The sequence below is a fragment of the Seriola lalandi genome, unplaced genomic scaffold (genome assembly GCF_002814215.2).
Source record: "Seriola lalandi dorsalis isolate HSWRI2012SDOR001 ecotype SW California unplaced genomic scaffold, Sedor1 jcf7180002054660, whole genome shotgun sequence".
NCBI lineage: Eukaryota > Metazoa > Chordata > Actinopteri > Carangiformes > Carangidae > Seriola > Seriola lalandi.
This window is the reverse complement of record NW_019525213.1, coordinates 570,930-589,520: the sequence shown is the minus strand read 5'-3', so window position 1 is coordinate 589,520 and position 18,591 is coordinate 570,930. Positions and strand designations below refer to the sequence as shown.

Below are 18,591 nucleotides of genomic sequence, written 5' to 3'. Positions count from 1 at the left end.
AGAGGTAATGTAGACTTATTTATTCAATTGGAGAACAACAGTATTGGCCAAGATTGTGCATTATCTCCCAGGCTCCCTACCCTGTCAAATAAAGTAATTGAACTGTTATTAAAATAGAGATAGGATCAGAGAGGACAATGGGTCAAAGAGTGAGAGAGAGAGGCTACAATTAGGGTTGTGACTCCTTACAACCTGCACTCAGGGCAAAAGTTAAGTCACACAAATGGTTAAAGAAAAACTGGAGAAATGCAGAAGTGATTTGATTCTATTAAATAGGTTCAGCCTTAAGGCAAATTTTAAGATTCATCTTAAATGAATATGATGAAAAATGATGCGTCATAAGCACGATTATTATGAGATTTGATGATCACGTAGCCACCGGAAATCAGGGCTTTTATTTTGAAGCCAGCGAAGGAAAGTGATTTTTCTTTGCAATTTAACATTTGACACTTGACTTCATTGAGGAAATACACAACGTGAGCGCTTCTCTGTCTCTCCGGACTGTAGTTTATTGTCGCTGGACAGACAGGCAGAAGCTGCTGGTGTTGTCTGGATTCCTCCTCTCGTCTGTGTGTCGTTATGTCACTGTCTGAATTTCTGACCTGAAAAACTTGGTGAGAAAGCCTGAACATTTAAAGAATGGACCCAGACGCTGACCTTCAGCAAACAGGTTCGTAACGTTTTGAATTAATGTGAGTCTGATAGCAACAATGCCTACGAGTGAATTCACTTTTTTTTTGTTTAAACCATCGACAACAGCTGAATTAACTTATAACTTGAATTTTTCTTCTCCCTGCCATTTTCATTCAACACTGTCTGATCTTATTATCCAACTTTTTTTTGTTCCACTACATTTATTCGTTTCCGTTTTTTTCCCAAATCAGATAGCAGCACTCCAGCTGAATCAACAGATCGTCCCTCGAGGATGACAAGACAACAGATCCTCACCTTACTATCAATGGCCTCTGTCAACTTCAGTTCAATGATTTGTTACTCAATATTAGGCCCATTTTTCCCCACCGAGGTAAGCTATAGAAAAACCCTATCACAGGATACAAATCACAAAGGGATTTCCACAACTTAGGAGCTTTTCTTATTAATGACTTACAACTAACTTTTAGAGCTTCAGTAAAATCCTTATCAGCAATCACTAAATCCAGTGGTGTGAGTTATAAACGGTTTATAAAGGGTTCCTTAGGGCCCTTTAAACAGAGCCACTGGGGTTTGATTTTCATGTAGTCCATAGATAATAAAAAATGTCTGTCAGTGAGGTTATAGGATCCTGACATCCGATATCAGCAGCTTTGAGTGGAGCGACTTTTTGAAACATGGGGTTGTAACTTGCAGAACTGCAAAGATTAGATCAGATTTATACCATATATTACTGCTCTTCATTTACATATTCACTTGCTGTTGTATGTATTTACTTTATACATTGCTTGTGTGTGTTTTTTTCCATCAATTATAAAGTTCAGTCAATGTCAAAATATTGTTCTTTTACACTGCTGATGCATTTATAGCACTGAATTGTAACATTAGCTTGGCATTAGCATGTAAATGTGGAATTGAGTCTCTTTCCATTGCTAGAACCTGAGGGTGAATGCAAATGACACAAGTGATGTGTAACCTCAAACAGCAGAAGTGAGACAAAATCAAGCGGAAGTGATGTAGAGTCAAGACAGCGTGGGTTTGCAAAGGAAGAACAAGAATAATACACGAAATATGCTTTCCCCAAAATAAAGTCTACGCTATATATCTTAAAATATACATGTACTGACTTTTCATCAAATTTCATCGAAATCTTTTAACAGATTTTTGAGATACCCTGCTGACAAACAGGCTGAAAAACAAACTAACAAAAAAAATAGTTGCGAAATACTGGACGTAACCTTGTTAGAAAGTGAGTAACTCTGTTTTACTCACTGGGGAGAAGGTCTCAGGTAAAGTCAGCTGCGGTCATGAGTAATAACTGATTAACAAATGTCACATGACACAACAAGGTACTGATCAACCATTTGTGGCATCAATTTATAGAAAAACTTTATTGACAAATTCATATTTAGTGCAATTTATTTTCCATTCCCTTCACACATATATGAACCCATAGTGATGGTGTACTGTGAGATAATCATTTGTAGTAAGCCTGCATACATATTCCCACACAGGCAGTGAAGAAAGGAGCCAGTCAGACTGTCGTTGGACTCATATTTGGCTGCTACGCTGTGTGCAACTTAATCGGTTCATTGGTACTGGGAAAATATGTAAGTGTATGCCATTATTTCTTATCAAATCATGTTATTTGTAGTGCGATGAGCTGCACAAGAGTAACCGACTCTCATCCTTTGTCGTTGTATCAGATTGTCCAAATTGGTGCAAAGTTCATGCTCATCACAGGACTTTTTGTGTCGTCATGCTGCACCATTCTGTTTGGGTAAGTGTTGATCTCATGAGCTATGTTAATAATGGTGATAGATTACGTATCCTCATACAGTTGTAACGTATTTGAATGAGTTATATCATTCCTGAAGGGGCTCAGGGAACACCGGTATTATTGAATTAAAGTTGTACAAACAATCAGATATACTCACCCAACAGAAGTCTCGTTATCTATTTTCATTACTGTCGACAAATTTCATGAAAAGACCAAAACAAACAATGGATGCAAAGATGATTTTCTGTATTTTATTGCTCAGAGCGTGAAAACAACTCGTTGATAGCTGTTTCCAGTATTTTCTTTTACTTACTCTCAGGGTTACTGCCAATAAATAACTTTCCTAACTAATGTAGTTCACTCATGAACAGCAGCTAATGGTTACAACCTAGTACCACCGTACAAATGAAATGTTATCAAAAACTTGATGCAATTGATGTGCAAATTGATGCAATACGTGTTTCTGCGTAAATGATGTGAACAACTCAATGAGTTGCATACCAAAATTTTGCAGACTCTCCGAGTTGTTGTTCCAACTTGAGGGGACGTTTATGTGAATTTTCCCGGTCAGAAACTCATTTTTCCGACACCACACGAATGCAGGACTATCTCTCTGTGGTACAGGCCTCCATTGTTCAGCAAAAACTATTAAAAACACATCAATGATGCGCATAGTTGCACTGGTTGAGTTGATCCAAAAGTCACTGTCATGCTGCAGTGAATACTCACTTCTATGGAGGACCAAATGTGTATCCGCAGATGAAAATAGTCCCCAACAAATGCACCATTTACTCCAGTTTGAAAAACATTTGCTAAAAACTACAATATCCAGCTGTTTTATGAAACTACTGAGAGTTTAAAAAACAAAAAAATGAAATTATATATTTGTGACCCATTTTCCTAAATATGCATCTCCATCAGGAGCAAATGGGCTTAGGGCTGAGAGTCACAGACAGGGTGGGGTAGTTAGAAAGTATTAAGAAACAGACTAATGCACTGTTGGTTTTAATGTGTGAGGATTTGTGATTTGACCTGGTGTAAAAATATGATTCTTACTTGTTGAAGTGTTCAGTCACCTTTTTGTAAAACACACACTGTTCTTCTCAATTAACATCTTCTTTATCCAGCCTGGATTTGATCCAATCTTTCTGTTTTGATTTGCGGTTGACATCAGCTGATTGTCTTCTCTTTCTCTTCTTCCTGCAGATTACTTGATCGGCTTCCCGAGGGACCTGCCTTCATTAGTATGTGCTTTGTTGTAAGGTCCATCGACGCCGTGGGCTTTGCGGCTGCAATGACCTCTTCTTTTGCCATCACAGCAAAAATATTCCCAAACAATGTGGCAACTGTTCTGGTAAGTGCAGACAACCCTTGTCTTCCTGGCATGTTGTTCAGACATTAGAATCATGAGCAAACAAGAAAAGCATTATAGCGAGAGTTGTTTTGTATGTCCTATTTCCCGGGTGTCATGGAAAATAAAAATATGAACACAGTACAGTAACAGTTAAGTGCACCGTGTATGTGATTCCTTATTTTAATGTGCTTCATTTCTCTGTCTTTAGGGCAGTTTGGAGATTTTCACAGGACTCGGTCTTATCATGGGGCCACCAGTAGGAGGCTGGTTCTATCAGTCATTTGGATATGAAGTCCCTTTTATGCTTCTTGGATGTTTGCTAATGATTATGGTTCCTTTCAACATTTACATCTTGCCAACTATAGGTAGCAGTTTGGAGATTTCAGGAAATAATTTGTACGTTTTCACTAATCCCCCCCCCCCCTTGATTATAACTGTATTTTGTGTTTCTCTCCACTCAGAGGCAGACCCCTCCAAAAACTCATTCTTTAAGCTTCTCACCCACGTGAAAATAGTCCTGATCTGCTACGTGATATTCAATCTCAGTGCAGGTCTGGGCTTCTTGGACGCCACCTTGTCCCTGTTTGCTATCGAGACGGTAATTTCCTACCTCCTTTCTCATAAAGTCCTGCTGTAGCTTGGAACTTTTTCATGCATCACGTGAGTGAGTATTTTTCCCCTCTGTTGCACCTGTAGTTTAATCTATCACCTGGCTACGTGGGACTCATCATGCTTGGTTTGTCGTTACCGTACTGTCTCTCATCGCCGCTGATGGGTTATTTCACCGACAAATATCCTGTGAGTGTCAATTCAACATAATATATCGATAAATCTTTTTTTTTTTTATTGTACATCTATCATTTTGAAACCCTCTGTGTGTGTGTTGGTGTTCATCAGGCCACAAGGAGTTGGTTCATGGTGACGGGAGGTCTTCTCACAGCAGTTGGGTTCTGTCTACTTGGTCCCGTTCCTTTCCTTCAAATCCGGAGGTGAGCATGTGCTACAGGTGGAAAGTAACTGACATTGTACTAATTTGCTGTCTTGCCCAGAGTCAGACGCAAAGATCAGTACCACTCTCATATCTGTCCATTAAATATGGACGCAGCACATATAGACCTTCCACACACAGAAGTTCTCCAGTGACTCGGCAGCTCTTGGATGCATGAAGATGGTGGAGGATGTGTCAGAGCACCAGGGGGTGGTGAGCAGTTTTGTGGACTGGTGTGAGCTGAACCACCTGCAGCTCAACATCAGCAAAGCAAAGGAGCTGGTGGTGGATTTCAGGAGGGTCCAGGACTCCTGCTGCTCCTCTTTCCATTAGGACTGGACCACGACTCCTGCAGAGGCTCTGGTCCTTCGACGTCTATGGCAGCGTGCTGTGGATGTTTTATGAGTCTGTGGAGGCCAAAGCCATCTCCTACGCTGTGCTGTGCTGGGGCAGTGGCCTGAGGGTGGACGACCAACACCAACAGACTCAACAAACTCAGACAGAAGGCTGGTTCAGTCCTGGGGGTGGAGCTGGACTCTCTGGATGTAGTCAAAACCATCATGGACCATCCATCTTGGACAACATCTCCCACCCTGTTTGAGAAGCATGTTCAGCCAGAGAGGTCTCTCCTTCCTGTGGCCATCCAGTTATACACGTCCTCCCCTTTCTGCACAGCTCCATCAGCACTCTGCTGTTATGCGGCTGTTAAATTGACTGTTGTTCCACAAAACACTTTTCATTCAGTTTACCTTTACACATTACGGTTAATCTACTGTCAAATTACCGTTAATCTATTTTGCATGTTTATATTTTTTGCACTTTTGTCCCCACTGTTGTTCTACCTTGCTTATTACGTTTTACTTTCACTTTTGCATTTGTACATTTTTCTAATCACTTAGTCTGTATTTATTATTATTACTATTTCATAGTAGTTTTTATAGTTATTTTATTTTTTACTTCCTTTTTCCCAACCGGTTGTTGAACAAATGAAACAAAGCAAGTTCCTATTCTGACATTAACTTGTATTTTTTTCTGTTTTCGGTGTGTGTTTCGTACGTGTGCAGTCAGCTGTGGTTACTGATCCTCATGCTTGGTGTAATTGGGTTTTCTCTGGGCATGACTGCAATCCCCACGTTCCCTGAGATCATCACATGTGCATAGTGAGTGGCTTCACATGTTGTGCACCTACATTCATGACCTCCAGTTTTTTTTTTCATACACACTGCAGGGCGAAACACATACTCTAAATTCTTCTCTTTTATTCTCTGCAGTGGGCAAGGATTTGATGAAGGACTAAGTACTCTTGGAATGGTGTCGGGGCTGTTTGGGGCAGTTTGGTCCATGGGGTGAGTCTTATTGGCTTTTACTGACAGCCAAAAGTAATTAACTGTACTTGAGTAACCATGTCTGAATCTACAAAAATGTTGTGATTTGGATTTTAAAGTGGGAATTTATATTTTTTGTTTGTTTTTTTAAGGATGTTTTATGGCCCAACAGTGGGCGGCCTTATCACACAACATCTGAGCTTTGAGTGGGCAGCTGCAATCCAAGGAGGCTTGGCGTTTTTAGCTGTAAGTATCAGCATCAGTAAGTATTAGCATGAAGACTGATGTGAGAAAAGGACATATGAGAATGCACATTCTTACTTCCTGTGATTTGAAAGATCCCAATTTTTAATTTATCACCACGTCATTAAGAACAAATGATTAGTTGGACATGTACTCATGTTGGAGACAGTGGTCTCATGGCTTATTTTCAGATCTGTATGATGTCGCCAGTGAGGCAGAGACAGCATGGAATTGTGAAATGCGTTGCTCTACTTGCATGTCATTTGTTATAAGGATGGATGAATATGATTCCAAGCCCGGTTGTCATTCAATGGTTAAACACTTCAAGAAGATTGATAAGAGAAAGAAGCGTGTGATGCTCGTTTCTCAGCGGATGATCATGTGAAATTCAATAACCACTCTGTCCTCAGGCCTTTCTCCTTGCTCTGTATTATCTCTTTCACCGGCCGCAACAACAAAGGTAATCATTAACTTCAAATTATATATGACATTATATTTAGATGCCCCATGTATTTATAAATACTGTACAGTGTGTGGAAGGATGGTCAGACTTTATTTGTGCAGTTTCCAGGAACATGCAGGATGTAACACTTATTTTTATGTTTGAATTAAAGCAGTCCAGAAGATGGGAGTAGACAAACAGATGAAAGCACTCCTCTACTGAACGAATGAAAGCCTCACAAACATGTGGAAGGACGCCACACTAACCAAAACCCTATCTTACCGTTTCACCTACTTGAGGGCATCAACTTTCAAGTTAAACAAATTGGGTTTTTTTATTGTCATTAATTGCTTTGTAACTTTTTAAATTATAAATTGTGATGATTTTTTCTCGGGTAATGGAAATGTTTTGTTACATTTTTTCATGTACTAGTTTGTTCTTATGAAATGCCTTAAAATGTATATGTAGTGGGTACTGCCTAACAGCCGTGAAACAAAGCAGAATAACTGTACACTTCTGACTTTGAGTTGGTACATTACAATGCAAATTGTCAGATTATCATTTCATACTGTTAAGTATTTTCAAGTTGCACTTTGGATGAATGTAACATGAATGAATATAGTGAAACACTGGAAATCACACATTTTAAGTCCAGATCACAAACTAAATGTGCCTTTTGTTGTATTAATGATCTTAGGTTTCTACATCGCATGATTGGATTTCATGTTGAAGTGACAGGTGTCAAGAGCTGCTGACCACATTCATAGTAATACAAAGGAAAATAACCATGTTTAGATCTTTATCTTTGAAGTGATGCATTATACAAGTCATAGTTCTAACGATCAAGTTAAATATAAAACCAATGCTAATGAACTCCATACATTAATGTTAATTTATAAGTAATGCAAATTTAAAGGCTCAGGTAATTCTTGAAACTAATTTTAAATATTTATATATATGTATATATATATATACAGTATGTATGTATGTGTATATATATATATATATATATATATATATGTACACACACTCACACATATACACACACACTTATATACAGTATGTATGTATGTATATATATATATATATATATACACACACACACACACGAGTGTGTGTATGTGCGTGTCATGAAAGGTGTGACTTTACATATGATTTATATAGAAAGAGAAACAAAACTATTGGAATCAATAATCTGTGTTTTTATAGTTGTGAGGAAATAGCATATGTTAACTGTAAATCTCTTACAGGCTAAGAAAACAGAACTACAATATTACAGAAATTTTATTTCCTATATTGTCAGTAAAAAGAAAGAAATTATTGACACAATAGTCAATTAGTTTATATAGATAAATAATTTTTAAATGTAAAATTTACCAAAAGAATTCTCAGAATTGTTCAATTTTTGACGTGTATGTAAGTACAATACATAATATAAACATACTGACTGTTAATGGTAAAAAAATATTGAAACATTAAAAATACAACACACTGCATCATTAGTTTTCATTACAAAAATGTGTTTTCTATGAAAAACAATAAAGATGAAAGCACTCGAGTTCAAACAATCATGTCTATGGGTTTATGTATCAGGCTCGAAGGCACCGTTAGTCCGGCCTGTCGGCCTCTTTGGGAGAGGTCTCTCTGTTGACCTGCCTCTCCTCCTGCTGCTGGTCGAGCCAGAAGCATCTGCATCTGAAAATGTGGCCTGAGAGGACAGTGAAGGGGCTCCTGGCTTTTTCAACTTCTTTTTCCTTCTAGCTCTGTGGACAAACCATAGTTGGCAATCAACATGTATTATTTATAAATCATGATATAACATGTCAGTCATAAACCTGTGCTGCCTTCCCTTTCTTTAAGAAGACCAACACTTGGAGCCTCATGCGGTGTTTAGCACCCATGCCCCTGTGAATATAAGTCAAGAACATTTAAGTAAAGTGAGCCACTTACTTGTCATCAGTCAACTCAGGTTCAGTGTCAGAAATAAACTTAAGTTCCCCAGAAGAACTGATTGCAGCAGATACCTTGAAAAAGGTAGAAGAAAATATAAAATGACCAGGAGAGAGACAGTAAACAATAATAAAACACCACACACTCACATCCAGGGGTAAAAATACAATGCACCAAAAGAAAAAAATACACACACACTTCCACCTTGTTCCCTAGTGTTTTATTCTACATGGACCTGACAACATTTCAACCACAAATTATCTTCCTCAAGAGACATGAGGCGACACATGCTTACACATAAACGGTAACCTGAGGAAGACCATTTGTGGTTGAATTGCTGTGGCAAAATGCTGTGTATATTTTTTCCACTGTGGCTGACATGAATTCAAGTTGGCCACAGCTACAGTTCCTCTAAATCTAGGAATCTCTCGAAAGAGAGATTGGAGTGAAGTGTAGCTTTATGACCTGTTTCTGATGTTCAAGAAATGTATACCCCGGCCCCTCCCCCTTACATCCACAACCTGTTTCACCGTCTAATCCATGAAAAGGTGGTGATGACAAAAGAACCCTGGACAGACACGACTGTTTTATTCTATCTACATACCCTGGTTGGTGTTGACCTCTCAACAGTCCCCTCAGACACGGCTGTTTGTGCTTCTACAGGCGGAGTAACCTCTTCGCTGTAATCTCCTATAACAATGAAATAACTCAGATGTCGACGGTTGATTTTCATAATCCAAAAAGTCCATATCTACAAGAAAATAAAATCAACTTACTCTGATCTGCTACATAAGAAGCAAGAAAATATCCCTGCTGCCCATTGGCCAGACGCCCAAACCACCAGTTGTCATTGTCTTTGTAGAGCACTTGGATGACATCACCACGGTGTAATGTCAGTTCATCAGACCGATTAGCTCTGTAGTCGTAAAGCGAGACAACCTGGATGGGGAACACAGTGGTGGAGGGGTTGAACAGGAGAGGCCAAAAGGCTGCATGTAACTGAGCTCACAGCTACAGTGGATGCTTACCACTTGTTGAACAGTGGCAGAGTCTGTTTCCACATGTACGCCTGAAGAAATGTGGTCGGGGTGGGTCTGATGGAGAAAAAAAAAAAAAGAACATTATTTAAATCTGAAGCAGTTTTGGCAGACTTCAGTAGGAACTGACTATTATCTCGTTAAAATTCAGTTCATGCAGAAAAGAGAAAAGAAGTCATCACAATAAGTATTGAATATAGAATTACACCTTACCGCCTGCAGCCTGAAAGATGAAGCTTCTTTTAGACGCTGACCAACAGGACTGAACCTGCCTGCAATTACAAGAAAAAAAAACAACATGAACAAAGAGCAAGCATAAATATTTCAGCACAATCCAGTGACTTGTGTTTACAGAGATCACTTACGGATACATGTCAACATTACAAGAGGTCCATCTCTTTCTCTGTGTATGGTGTACATGCTTCAGGAGACTCTAAACAACAATGCTGGAAGCACTTGGTCTTGTTCACTCCATGCTATATTCTGTTCAGCTGTAATCTTTGGAAAATATTTGACCTCACGTGTCAGAGAGCTGTGCTAAAGCCATTCATTGGTTAAAGACAAATCACTGTGTGATTAACTGAACAAGCCACTCACGACTTTGGGTGCTCAGTGCTGCCTGGGGGATAAGCTGCTCTGCCAGAGAACCAGAGAACTGCAGCTTGGAGTGCGGCGACAGGAGAGATGGAGGTGGTAATGTGGCATTTAATCCCGTCTGAAAAGAAAAGAGCTGGACTTGAGTTGCATAGAAATTTATTTAATTTCAAAACAGCAGCCAGTATGATTAGGCCTCTTGATGCAATTTTCCTGGTCATCTGTTAAGAGGTCATTTTGAAAGCGACAATGTCAACGCTTCCAATAAATACTATATGTAATAAATAACAACCTGAATAACAATAGGATTAGTAGAAATGTAATTCAGTGATCGCCAAGATTTGAGTTTATTATTAAAAAGATACTCTCTGTTGCACTTTAAAGTTTTTTTGTGGTGTTTTCTTCCTGAATACCTGATAGGTTACATCACCATCTATGACCTCAATAGAGACCAAGTAAACAAAGGTGTGTTTATGGACTAAAATACTCACTGCGCCAGCATCTGATGTCAAGCTCCTCCCTGTGTGTGTAAGGCCCATTTTGTCTGCAAAGCACAAACATGAGATGTCACTGTTGCAAAGACACAGATTAATCTAGATGTAATGTAAAATGTTAATCATACAGTACCTTGCTCATACATGTATCGAGGAGTCAAAGACCTTTGGTGTGGTTCCTAGACATGTTTTGAAAGGGTGAGTGTTTGCATGCTCAAAATTCAAACATTTACAGTCTACTTGTTTCAAAGTATAGTTCAAAGTAATAGAGTTTGAGTATTTACAAGTACTGAATCCAGTTGTTCCTTAACACACTGCATTTTCAGTGCGAGTCTTGTTGTTTGGGCGAACTGATCCATGGCTGAAACAGCAGATCTGTCCTGTAACACTGCGGGGTCGGGTGTGTTTCTGACAGTTTTGGTGTCTGCAGAGGTGGATCTGCTCATTGTTTTTATACTGTGCACTTCCAACTGAGACACTGTATGGAACAGAAAGACAGAGTTGTGGCTCAGTGTATTTCAGTGACTGGTCATAAGATATTCAGGGGCTGGATCCACAGAAAAAAGTCGTATTTGTAAGGTGTTGTCACAAACCTTTGCGGTCGTACAGGTACACATGGACAGGCTGGCTCTGACCGAAGGCACAGAAAGCTACCATGTTCTCGTGAGGGTGGAACGACACACCGTGGAGGGCAGTGGGGTAACAAAGCTCAGAGTATGCAGCAACCTGGTCACCTGGGCAGGCAAAACAACAAACAGTTTAAACCACTACATAGAATACTGAAGCGACTGGCTTCCTTAATACAGGAAAAAACATGATCCTTACCTGTGTCTGTATTCCAGACATACGCCATCCCATCCTCACTACCAGAGAAGATGAAGTTCCCACATGGTGTGAAAGTGCTATAAATCCTCTCCCTGTAGTTTGTGGCTCCAGTGTACTTCTTTACAGCCAGACTGGAAGAAAGCATATATATGGTTAAGAAATTTCAAACACAAAGCCTACCATAATACATGGTAAATGATGATCTATTCACATATCATCTAATATTTTGTATGATGAATTCCTCTCTTGTCTATTTATAATATTTTTCTTTTTCTTTTTTATCATACGGCTATTTCCTGTAATTTCAGGTGTTTGTTTTTAAGTTTTGTCCTATTTACATTCTCAAGTCCATCATCCTCAGGACACTGTCTTTGGCATGGATGAGCAGGCACCGCCCGTTTGGATGGAGCTGCAGCATGTTAATGGGGATACCACTGAGGTCACTCTCATCAATTTTCTGCCAAGAGAAAACACATTTCAAGTTACAACAGAATATTTTTGAGTCTCTGTAAATATTTAATTAGACAACCATTTGAAAAATCTTAAGTATAGTATATATGTTTATGTGCTGTACATCAAAAAAATATAAATCCTCAATTCCTGTACCTTCTCTATACACCAGCGATTACATGACTGTTGCAGCCTACTGTCATTTACTGAAGTTTTCCACACAATGATGAGGCCTGTGTTGTCTGCAGAGAACATTCTCCTCCCTTATTACAACACATAAAGCAAAAGGAACATCAGAAATATGAAGGTGGATTACAAAGCAAGCCAGGTCTCACATTCAGTACAGAGCACAAGATCTGCTTTACAACAGATGGTAATTGATTTCAGTCAATTTTTTCAAAAGGACTTTGGTTTATTATGGTGATTTGTGTATTTAAATCAAACTGATGACAGGGTTCAAAAGCTAAGGCAAGCAAAATAGAGGTTTCATGCATCAAGGCTAGAATGATGGCAATTCTCAGCTAAATATTAAATGTGGAATACTATATAAAACTAGCCAAGTTACAAACTTTAAATCATTCAATATGCCTTACATGTAGCTGACCCAGTCTATAATAATATTTTCATATTGTCAGCAAGGGAGTTTATGTACCATTCATCAAAAAAGCAATCACATTAACCAACAATTTTGAGAGTGCCAACATTTTGCAGGAGGGTGCATTTATTCGTACAGTATCTTGTACAAGGTGAGTGGCTGACGGACGAGCAGGGCTTATACAGTCAAACAGAACATTGTGAACTCCATACCTTCAGAGTCAAAGCAAACTGTGTTGATGAAACTGTTGTGACCCTCAAACTCCTGCAGCAGCTGGCCATTCACATCACTGACATCAAGCCTCCACACCCGCACCAGACTGTCGTAGCCCCCAGTCACCACCAGGCTCTGGGTTGTGGGGTGGTACTGAGCACAGTAGACAAAGGATGGATGAGGCAGCACCTTCTGAGCTGTTCCCAGAAGCCTCTCCACATTCCACTCTCTGAAGGAAAAGAGCAAGGTGAAGGAAAACTGAATGTCAGAAATAACATTTTATCCAAAAAAATGTGATATTTAAAAGAAAGTCTTGAATCAGACCCCACTGGCTAAGACTACAGCCCAAAACATGCTGTGTCACTGGTGTAACAGAGTACAGTGTACAACACATGAGTAGAACACTTACTCCCCCTAGAGGTACTACATAAAATAACAATTTGATCACCAGCAGTAATACTGCATACACCACTGTTTCATTCACTCCTTATCAGCACTATTAATTATTTTATTTGATGAACAGGAACTTACCTAACAGTTCCATCAGAAGAGGCAGACAAAAGTCTCCGGTCGTCTCTGGACCAGCAAAGATCATAGACTATTTTAAGATGACCACTGAAGGCAGCCAAAACCTTGCCAGAGGGAATCTCATACACTGAAACAGGAAGTGACCAGGTTAGTTTTTCTTGTTTTTTTACACAGTATATTTTTCACTTTTTTGTGTATGCTTGGAAGCTGCTCACTTCTGAAGTCACCCCCAGTGCTGTTCATGACTACTGTTTCTAAACAACAAGTTAATTAGCTGGTAATTTTACGCTTAGGAGTCAACAGGAGCATCAGCAGGGGGGAGCTGGGGTGTTATACACAGACAAAGTGTTGCTTACCTACAACAGGGAAAGAATCTCTGTCAGCACATGCAGCAGCCAGTATTGTCCCAGCATGAGAGAAGAGCACTGTGAAACAGCCCATCTGACCGCCACGAAATGCCAGCATGGGCTTGTTAGGAATCCGACAGACCTTTAACAGAAAATCTTCTATAAGGCTTGTGCACTCAACCATGTTTGAGCAGAGTCAGACAGCATGAGCAAATATGTCTGAGGTTGTTTGAGTCTACCTAAGTGCCAGATACAATAGATGGAGTCTGACAAAGGGAGGTAGACAACCAATTTACCTAATACTATCCAGTCTGCTGCTGTAATGACCCTTACCTTATGTATCTTGTGATGAATACAGGTTAAAATAGTCTTCAAGAATGATTTGTAATTCTTGATCAGAGTGGTTTACTATCCTCTATAGCTATGCTGGCCTGAGACTGTTGTAATGCAAATAATGCATCAGTAAAGATATTCTTTTGAGGTCAGTTAACTCTACCCACCTGACCAGGCAGCCTGCTCCATCTCAAGGCTGGCGGCTTGCTGTCTAGAGGCTGTGTCAGGCTTCTCTTGGTGACCTCGTTCTGCAGTTCACTGTAGGAGGTACTGCCTCTCTCCTCCTGCAGTGCCATCATGGACCGGATACTAGGGTCCACCTGCAGAACAAAATCCATCTCAGCTACAACATTGTACTGAATCCACTGGAGGCTTTACATCAGAATATCTGAAACAACAGCATCTACAGTATAATTATTAAATAACATGTCAAACATATGTAGTAGAAATGTGAAACAAGATAAACAAAGAAATAGTCAATAGTAGCTACAAAATAGAAACTAACTTACATGCTCAGGGAGTTTAATGCCCTTCACTGTAACATAAAGCGTGGATGTATATTTGTTTCGCGGGTACTTCCTCCACCACTCAGCCACCTCTATTTTTTTAGCTTGTCTCTTTGACCGAGGTGGAGGACAGAAGAGCTGGAGACGAAGTTTACTGTCGATGTTCAGCACACCATTTGTGCCAACAAGCTAAACGGGGGGTATATAAAATAAGGTTGAAAATAAACAATTACAATTAAGCCACAATGGTATTTTTTGTGCTGAGGCCAAATACAGTACCTTGAGGAACGCCCATGCAATCTTTCTGAATCCTCGTTCGTGCTTGTCAGCATCAGAGTTGGCCCTAGCTTCTTCCATGGTTATGAAGTCCAGGATCTTTACAAAACATTTAAATGAAAAGCAATTATTGACAGCTACATTGAAATTAGCCAAATATTTCAAAATGGAATGTCTCTTACTTCAAAGAAAAGAATGACTCTGGGGCTTTCATCATTTTGTTCAACAAAGTAACCAAAGCGTTCATTGAAGATGATCTGCTCTTGCCACTCAGGGATGATTGATTTGTTCTTCTTGAAGTCATACGGTTGAGTCATGATGGGGAGAATGTGGTCAACGTTCTCTTGTTCATAAAATGAGGACACTGGCCGATGGCTATGAAAATAAGACAAAGACATATTTATGCATTATGAGCAAACAAAAAAAAAACTGAAGCCATACATTTACAGTGTTAACTTTAATATTACTTTATATAATTAGTGTATATTGTATGTTATTTCAAACACCTTATATCAACCCAAAGCTCACATTGAAATGAGACTTTAAAATAACTTTACTGCATATCTAGATTTTACTAGAACACAACTGGTACTAATGTTTCAAGTTCTGATTACATATCCAAAGAATGAATGTAATGGGCAAGAGCCACAACTGGGATCATGCAAATACAAATGCGAAAACACAATTTTACATTAAAATGAAATGCATGAGATCTGAGAGTGTCCATTCTCACCAGTCTTCTTTCTTCACATACTGTCCAGTGATTTCATCAATAACATGGATCTTCACCATTGGGTGTGAGATCAGTAGGTCTGTTTTAAGGCGGTCTGTTCTGTGAACGTACACTCCCAGCACAAGGCTGTCATCAAATGTTGGTTTCGATGATACTTCTGCCTCAGTTTCACTCTCGTCTTTGACAACTGAAAATAGGAAAATAAAAAACATGAAATTCATCAATATCATATATTGTACTGATATAGTGATGGAACTTTGTAAATGATTTTCTGACAATTAACATCCAGTTACCATGCTTTTTCTTCTTCTTTTTCTTCTTTCCCTTGGATTCTGTTTCGTTTTCCACGTCAGCATCCTGTTCTGCACCTTCATCTTGATCCCTAGTGGTGCAAAAAAATTTAAATCATACTTCAATATCTACTAAACACTGTACTCTGTAGCCATACTTCTAAATGTAAAAACAAATCTACATATAAAATATTAAAGGTTCACGCACCCATAATCTGAATCTGTAACTACAGATTTTAGCTTCTTCTTTTTCTTCTTTCCAACATCATTATTCAGCGTAACATTTTGGGAGACAACACTCTCTTCTTCTGACTTGACTCTTGTCTTCTTTGGAGTCCTCTCTTCCTTCTGTGCAATCTGCTGCTGGTATTCATGCAGAAGCTTGTCCTCTGCATCCTCTACTTGGCTCTCATCGCCTTTGCTTTTCCCCTTCTTAATTTTACGCTTTGGTTCCTTTCCATCGCCAGTATCACCTGGCTCAAAAGCAATCTCAGACTTGGCAGCATCTTCATCCTTCTGGATGTAACTTATGGTGTCCTCAGGTACGGGGAGGGAGGGAAGCTCCCTCTTACTCTTCCTCTGGGCTTTTGATGTTTGAATCTCCTCTTGGTTTCTACTGTTGTTGATATTAACCTTTTCTGCTATTTCCTTCTCTCTCCTTTTGTTCTTAGTGTAGCGAGGACTGCCCTGTTCAGGATGATAGGTGTTCTGGAGGATGGTCTCAGCATCTTCTGTGTTCTTCTCGAGGTTCAGATTCTTTTTTAGATTCTGAAGCTAGACAGAGGGAAATCGCAGAGCAGAGAAATGTCAGTATATATGTTGTTCTCTTCCCCTTTAATGAAATTTCAGTCATTCAAATTGGTCTGCATCACCCTTAGTATATTTAGAGGAAGGAGGTGATCATAATATGTATTGAATCTAGCTGGTTTTAAGACATGTCCTGCAATTGCTGTTAATTTCTTCTAAGCATTTCAACACTGAATTATCAGATCTTGGAAATCTGGTGTTATGTTTTCCACCATTTAAAGTAGAATTGAACATATTAGAACACATACCGCAATGGTCTCCTGAGTTTCAGTGTTTTTCTTCTTCAACTTTTTCTTCTCTGTTTCAGTATATTTCTTGAACACTTCATTGAATCTTTCCCGGGTCTTTGCCCGGTCTTCTCTCTCACCTGTAAAAAGGTTACTTTATCATTAATAATAAAAGTGGGCTTGGCCTGGCTATGTTGAGATCACTACATGGAAAAGCAGTGTGTGTTGGACTGGTGAAGGGCACATTTACTGTACTCTCTGAGTACTGTTTTGAGGTAGTTGTGCTTTTTCTGAAGTATTGCCATTTTACTTCTGCTCCACCACATTCCAAATTGAAATATTGTGCTTTTTACTTCATGTCATTTATTTACATCCATACAAAACCTAATGAAAAAGTAAAATATGATAATACTTTCACTTGTAGTAGAGCATTATAACACTGCGGCATTACAAGTTTTACCTAAGTAAGTATACATATATTTTTAGCACTGCTGTGTGAAGGGAAATACTTAAACTCACCTACTGGCATCCTCAGGCACTGTAATGTCTCTCATTCTGAGTGCAAAAGGGAGACTAATCCGGGGAGGAAGGCTTTCATCCTAAAAATAAAAAACGTCAACGTTGCACAACAAAATCTCTGCTGGATGATCCTACAATGGTTTGTAACGCGTCCACATAATTAGCTTAGTTCGGCTGGGTTAACTGTTTCACGCAAGTTTAATTTGGATGAAAACATTGGAACAAAACCGCATCGTGTTTTCTGTGGTGTCTGCCCATGTTTAGGCAAAAATGTCAGGAAAAGCAACCTTTGTGAGACCGCTAGGTAACATTAGCTACTATAGCTAGCTTGCTATATGCTAACGTTAGCTAAGCGGCATTGTTATCTTGTTATGTTTTGTAAAGCGAGATTTAGATTCTTCAACAAACAGTCTGAGCCCTAAAATAAGCCAAACTCCACACAAACGCATTTAAAAAGCGAGATAGGAGTTAGTTAGGAGTAACTGCATGTATCTACCCTGCAGTGATTGTGCTGTCCTCCAACTTCACCAACAACGCTGCGACGGTTTCCAAGTCAACCACGGCAAGGGTGAACGCCAGGGTGGAGCGTCACCACCGTGTTCGTGACGTACAGACACAAACAACTAATTCACCAATGAAGTTGAGGCCAGAAGAATCGTCATTACGTAACAAACGCAGCGCAGGACAACCCCACAGTCGTAACCATGGAAATAAAAAGAAGTATAATGAAAATCCTACTTACCCTACGTAGCCTTTGACTTAATCTAACGAGACGTTATCTCATAATTTATTTATTTATATGTATAAGTGCAATTTGAAAAGCTTAGCTCTCCTTTAATTGACCGCTGAAGCCAGCAAAACGCAACCTTTATTTTGAAGAGGAGCTTTCTCTGTTTCCGGCTCTCGACTTCCTTATTCAATTTTCATTGAACAAGAACGTACTCATAAACGTCAACATATATTTGCACTTAACACAAGTAGGACAATGAAATTAGGCAATATCCCCTAAGCTGGCATTTTTCATTATACAACATGAACAACTGAAGAATTATATTTCATGCACGATGCATGCACCACAAATAAT

General features: G+C 39.2%; 2 protein-coding genes across 5 annotated transcripts; one reads left to right on the top strand and one right to left on the bottom strand.

The window, feature by feature from the left end:
- The first annotated feature begins 448 nt into the window (after window positions 1-448).
- Window positions 449-7,341, top strand: slc18b1 (solute carrier family 18 member B1). Of its 2 annotated transcripts, none has more exons than XM_023420915.2 (14): window positions 449-670; window positions 885-1,024; window positions 2,166-2,261; window positions 2,358-2,431; window positions 3,638-3,785; window positions 3,994-4,150; window positions 4,247-4,383; window positions 4,482-4,583; window positions 4,683-4,774; window positions 5,838-5,933; window positions 6,045-6,119; window positions 6,251-6,344; window positions 6,752-6,801; window positions 6,959-7,341. In XM_023420915.2, the coding sequence occupies exons 1-14, from the start codon at window positions 640-642 to the stop codon at window positions 7,011-7,013; spliced, it is 1,347 nt and encodes a 448-aa protein (XP_023276683.1). In that variant the 5' UTR covers window positions 449-639; the 3' UTR covers window positions 7,014-7,341. The 2 variants fall into 2 exon arrangements, with proteins under 2 accessions (XP_023276683.1, XP_023276682.1); XM_023420914.2 differs by having other exon boundaries at window positions 6,956-7,341.
- A 629-nt stretch (window positions 7,342-7,970) lies between these two features.
- On the bottom strand, window positions 7,971-18,080 carry ahi1 (Abelson helper integration site 1). Of its 3 annotated transcripts, none has more exons than XM_023420955.2 (27): window positions 18,004-18,080; window positions 17,508-17,587; window positions 17,010-17,142; window positions 16,163-16,728; window positions 15,958-16,046; window positions 15,665-15,851; window positions 15,114-15,306; window positions 14,935-15,030; window positions 14,659-14,844; window positions 14,317-14,469; window positions 13,826-13,958; window positions 13,473-13,596; window positions 12,941-13,170; window positions 12,290-12,396; window positions 12,022-12,140; window positions 11,684-11,814; window positions 11,452-11,592; window positions 11,143-11,336; window positions 10,992-11,037; window positions 10,856-10,908; window positions 10,368-10,485; window positions 9,984-10,042; window positions 9,762-9,827; window positions 9,510-9,672; window positions 9,338-9,423; window positions 8,734-8,807; window positions 7,971-8,546 (listed from the first exon to the last, which is right to left on the bottom strand). In XM_023420955.2, exons 2-27 carry the CDS (start codon window positions 17,540-17,542, stop codon window positions 8,366-8,368), a joined length of 3,663 nt encoding a protein of 1,220 aa, XP_023276723.1. In that variant the 5' UTR covers window positions 17,543-17,587; window positions 18,004-18,080; the 3' UTR covers window positions 7,971-8,365. The 3 variants fall into 3 exon arrangements, with proteins under 3 accessions (XP_023276723.1, XP_087034010.1, XP_087034011.1); XM_087177884.1 differs by having other exon boundaries at window positions 9,338-9,420; XM_087177885.1 differs by having other exon boundaries at window positions 17,010-17,128; window positions 18,004-18,066.
- Between the last annotated feature and the right edge of the window lie 511 nt (window positions 18,081-18,591).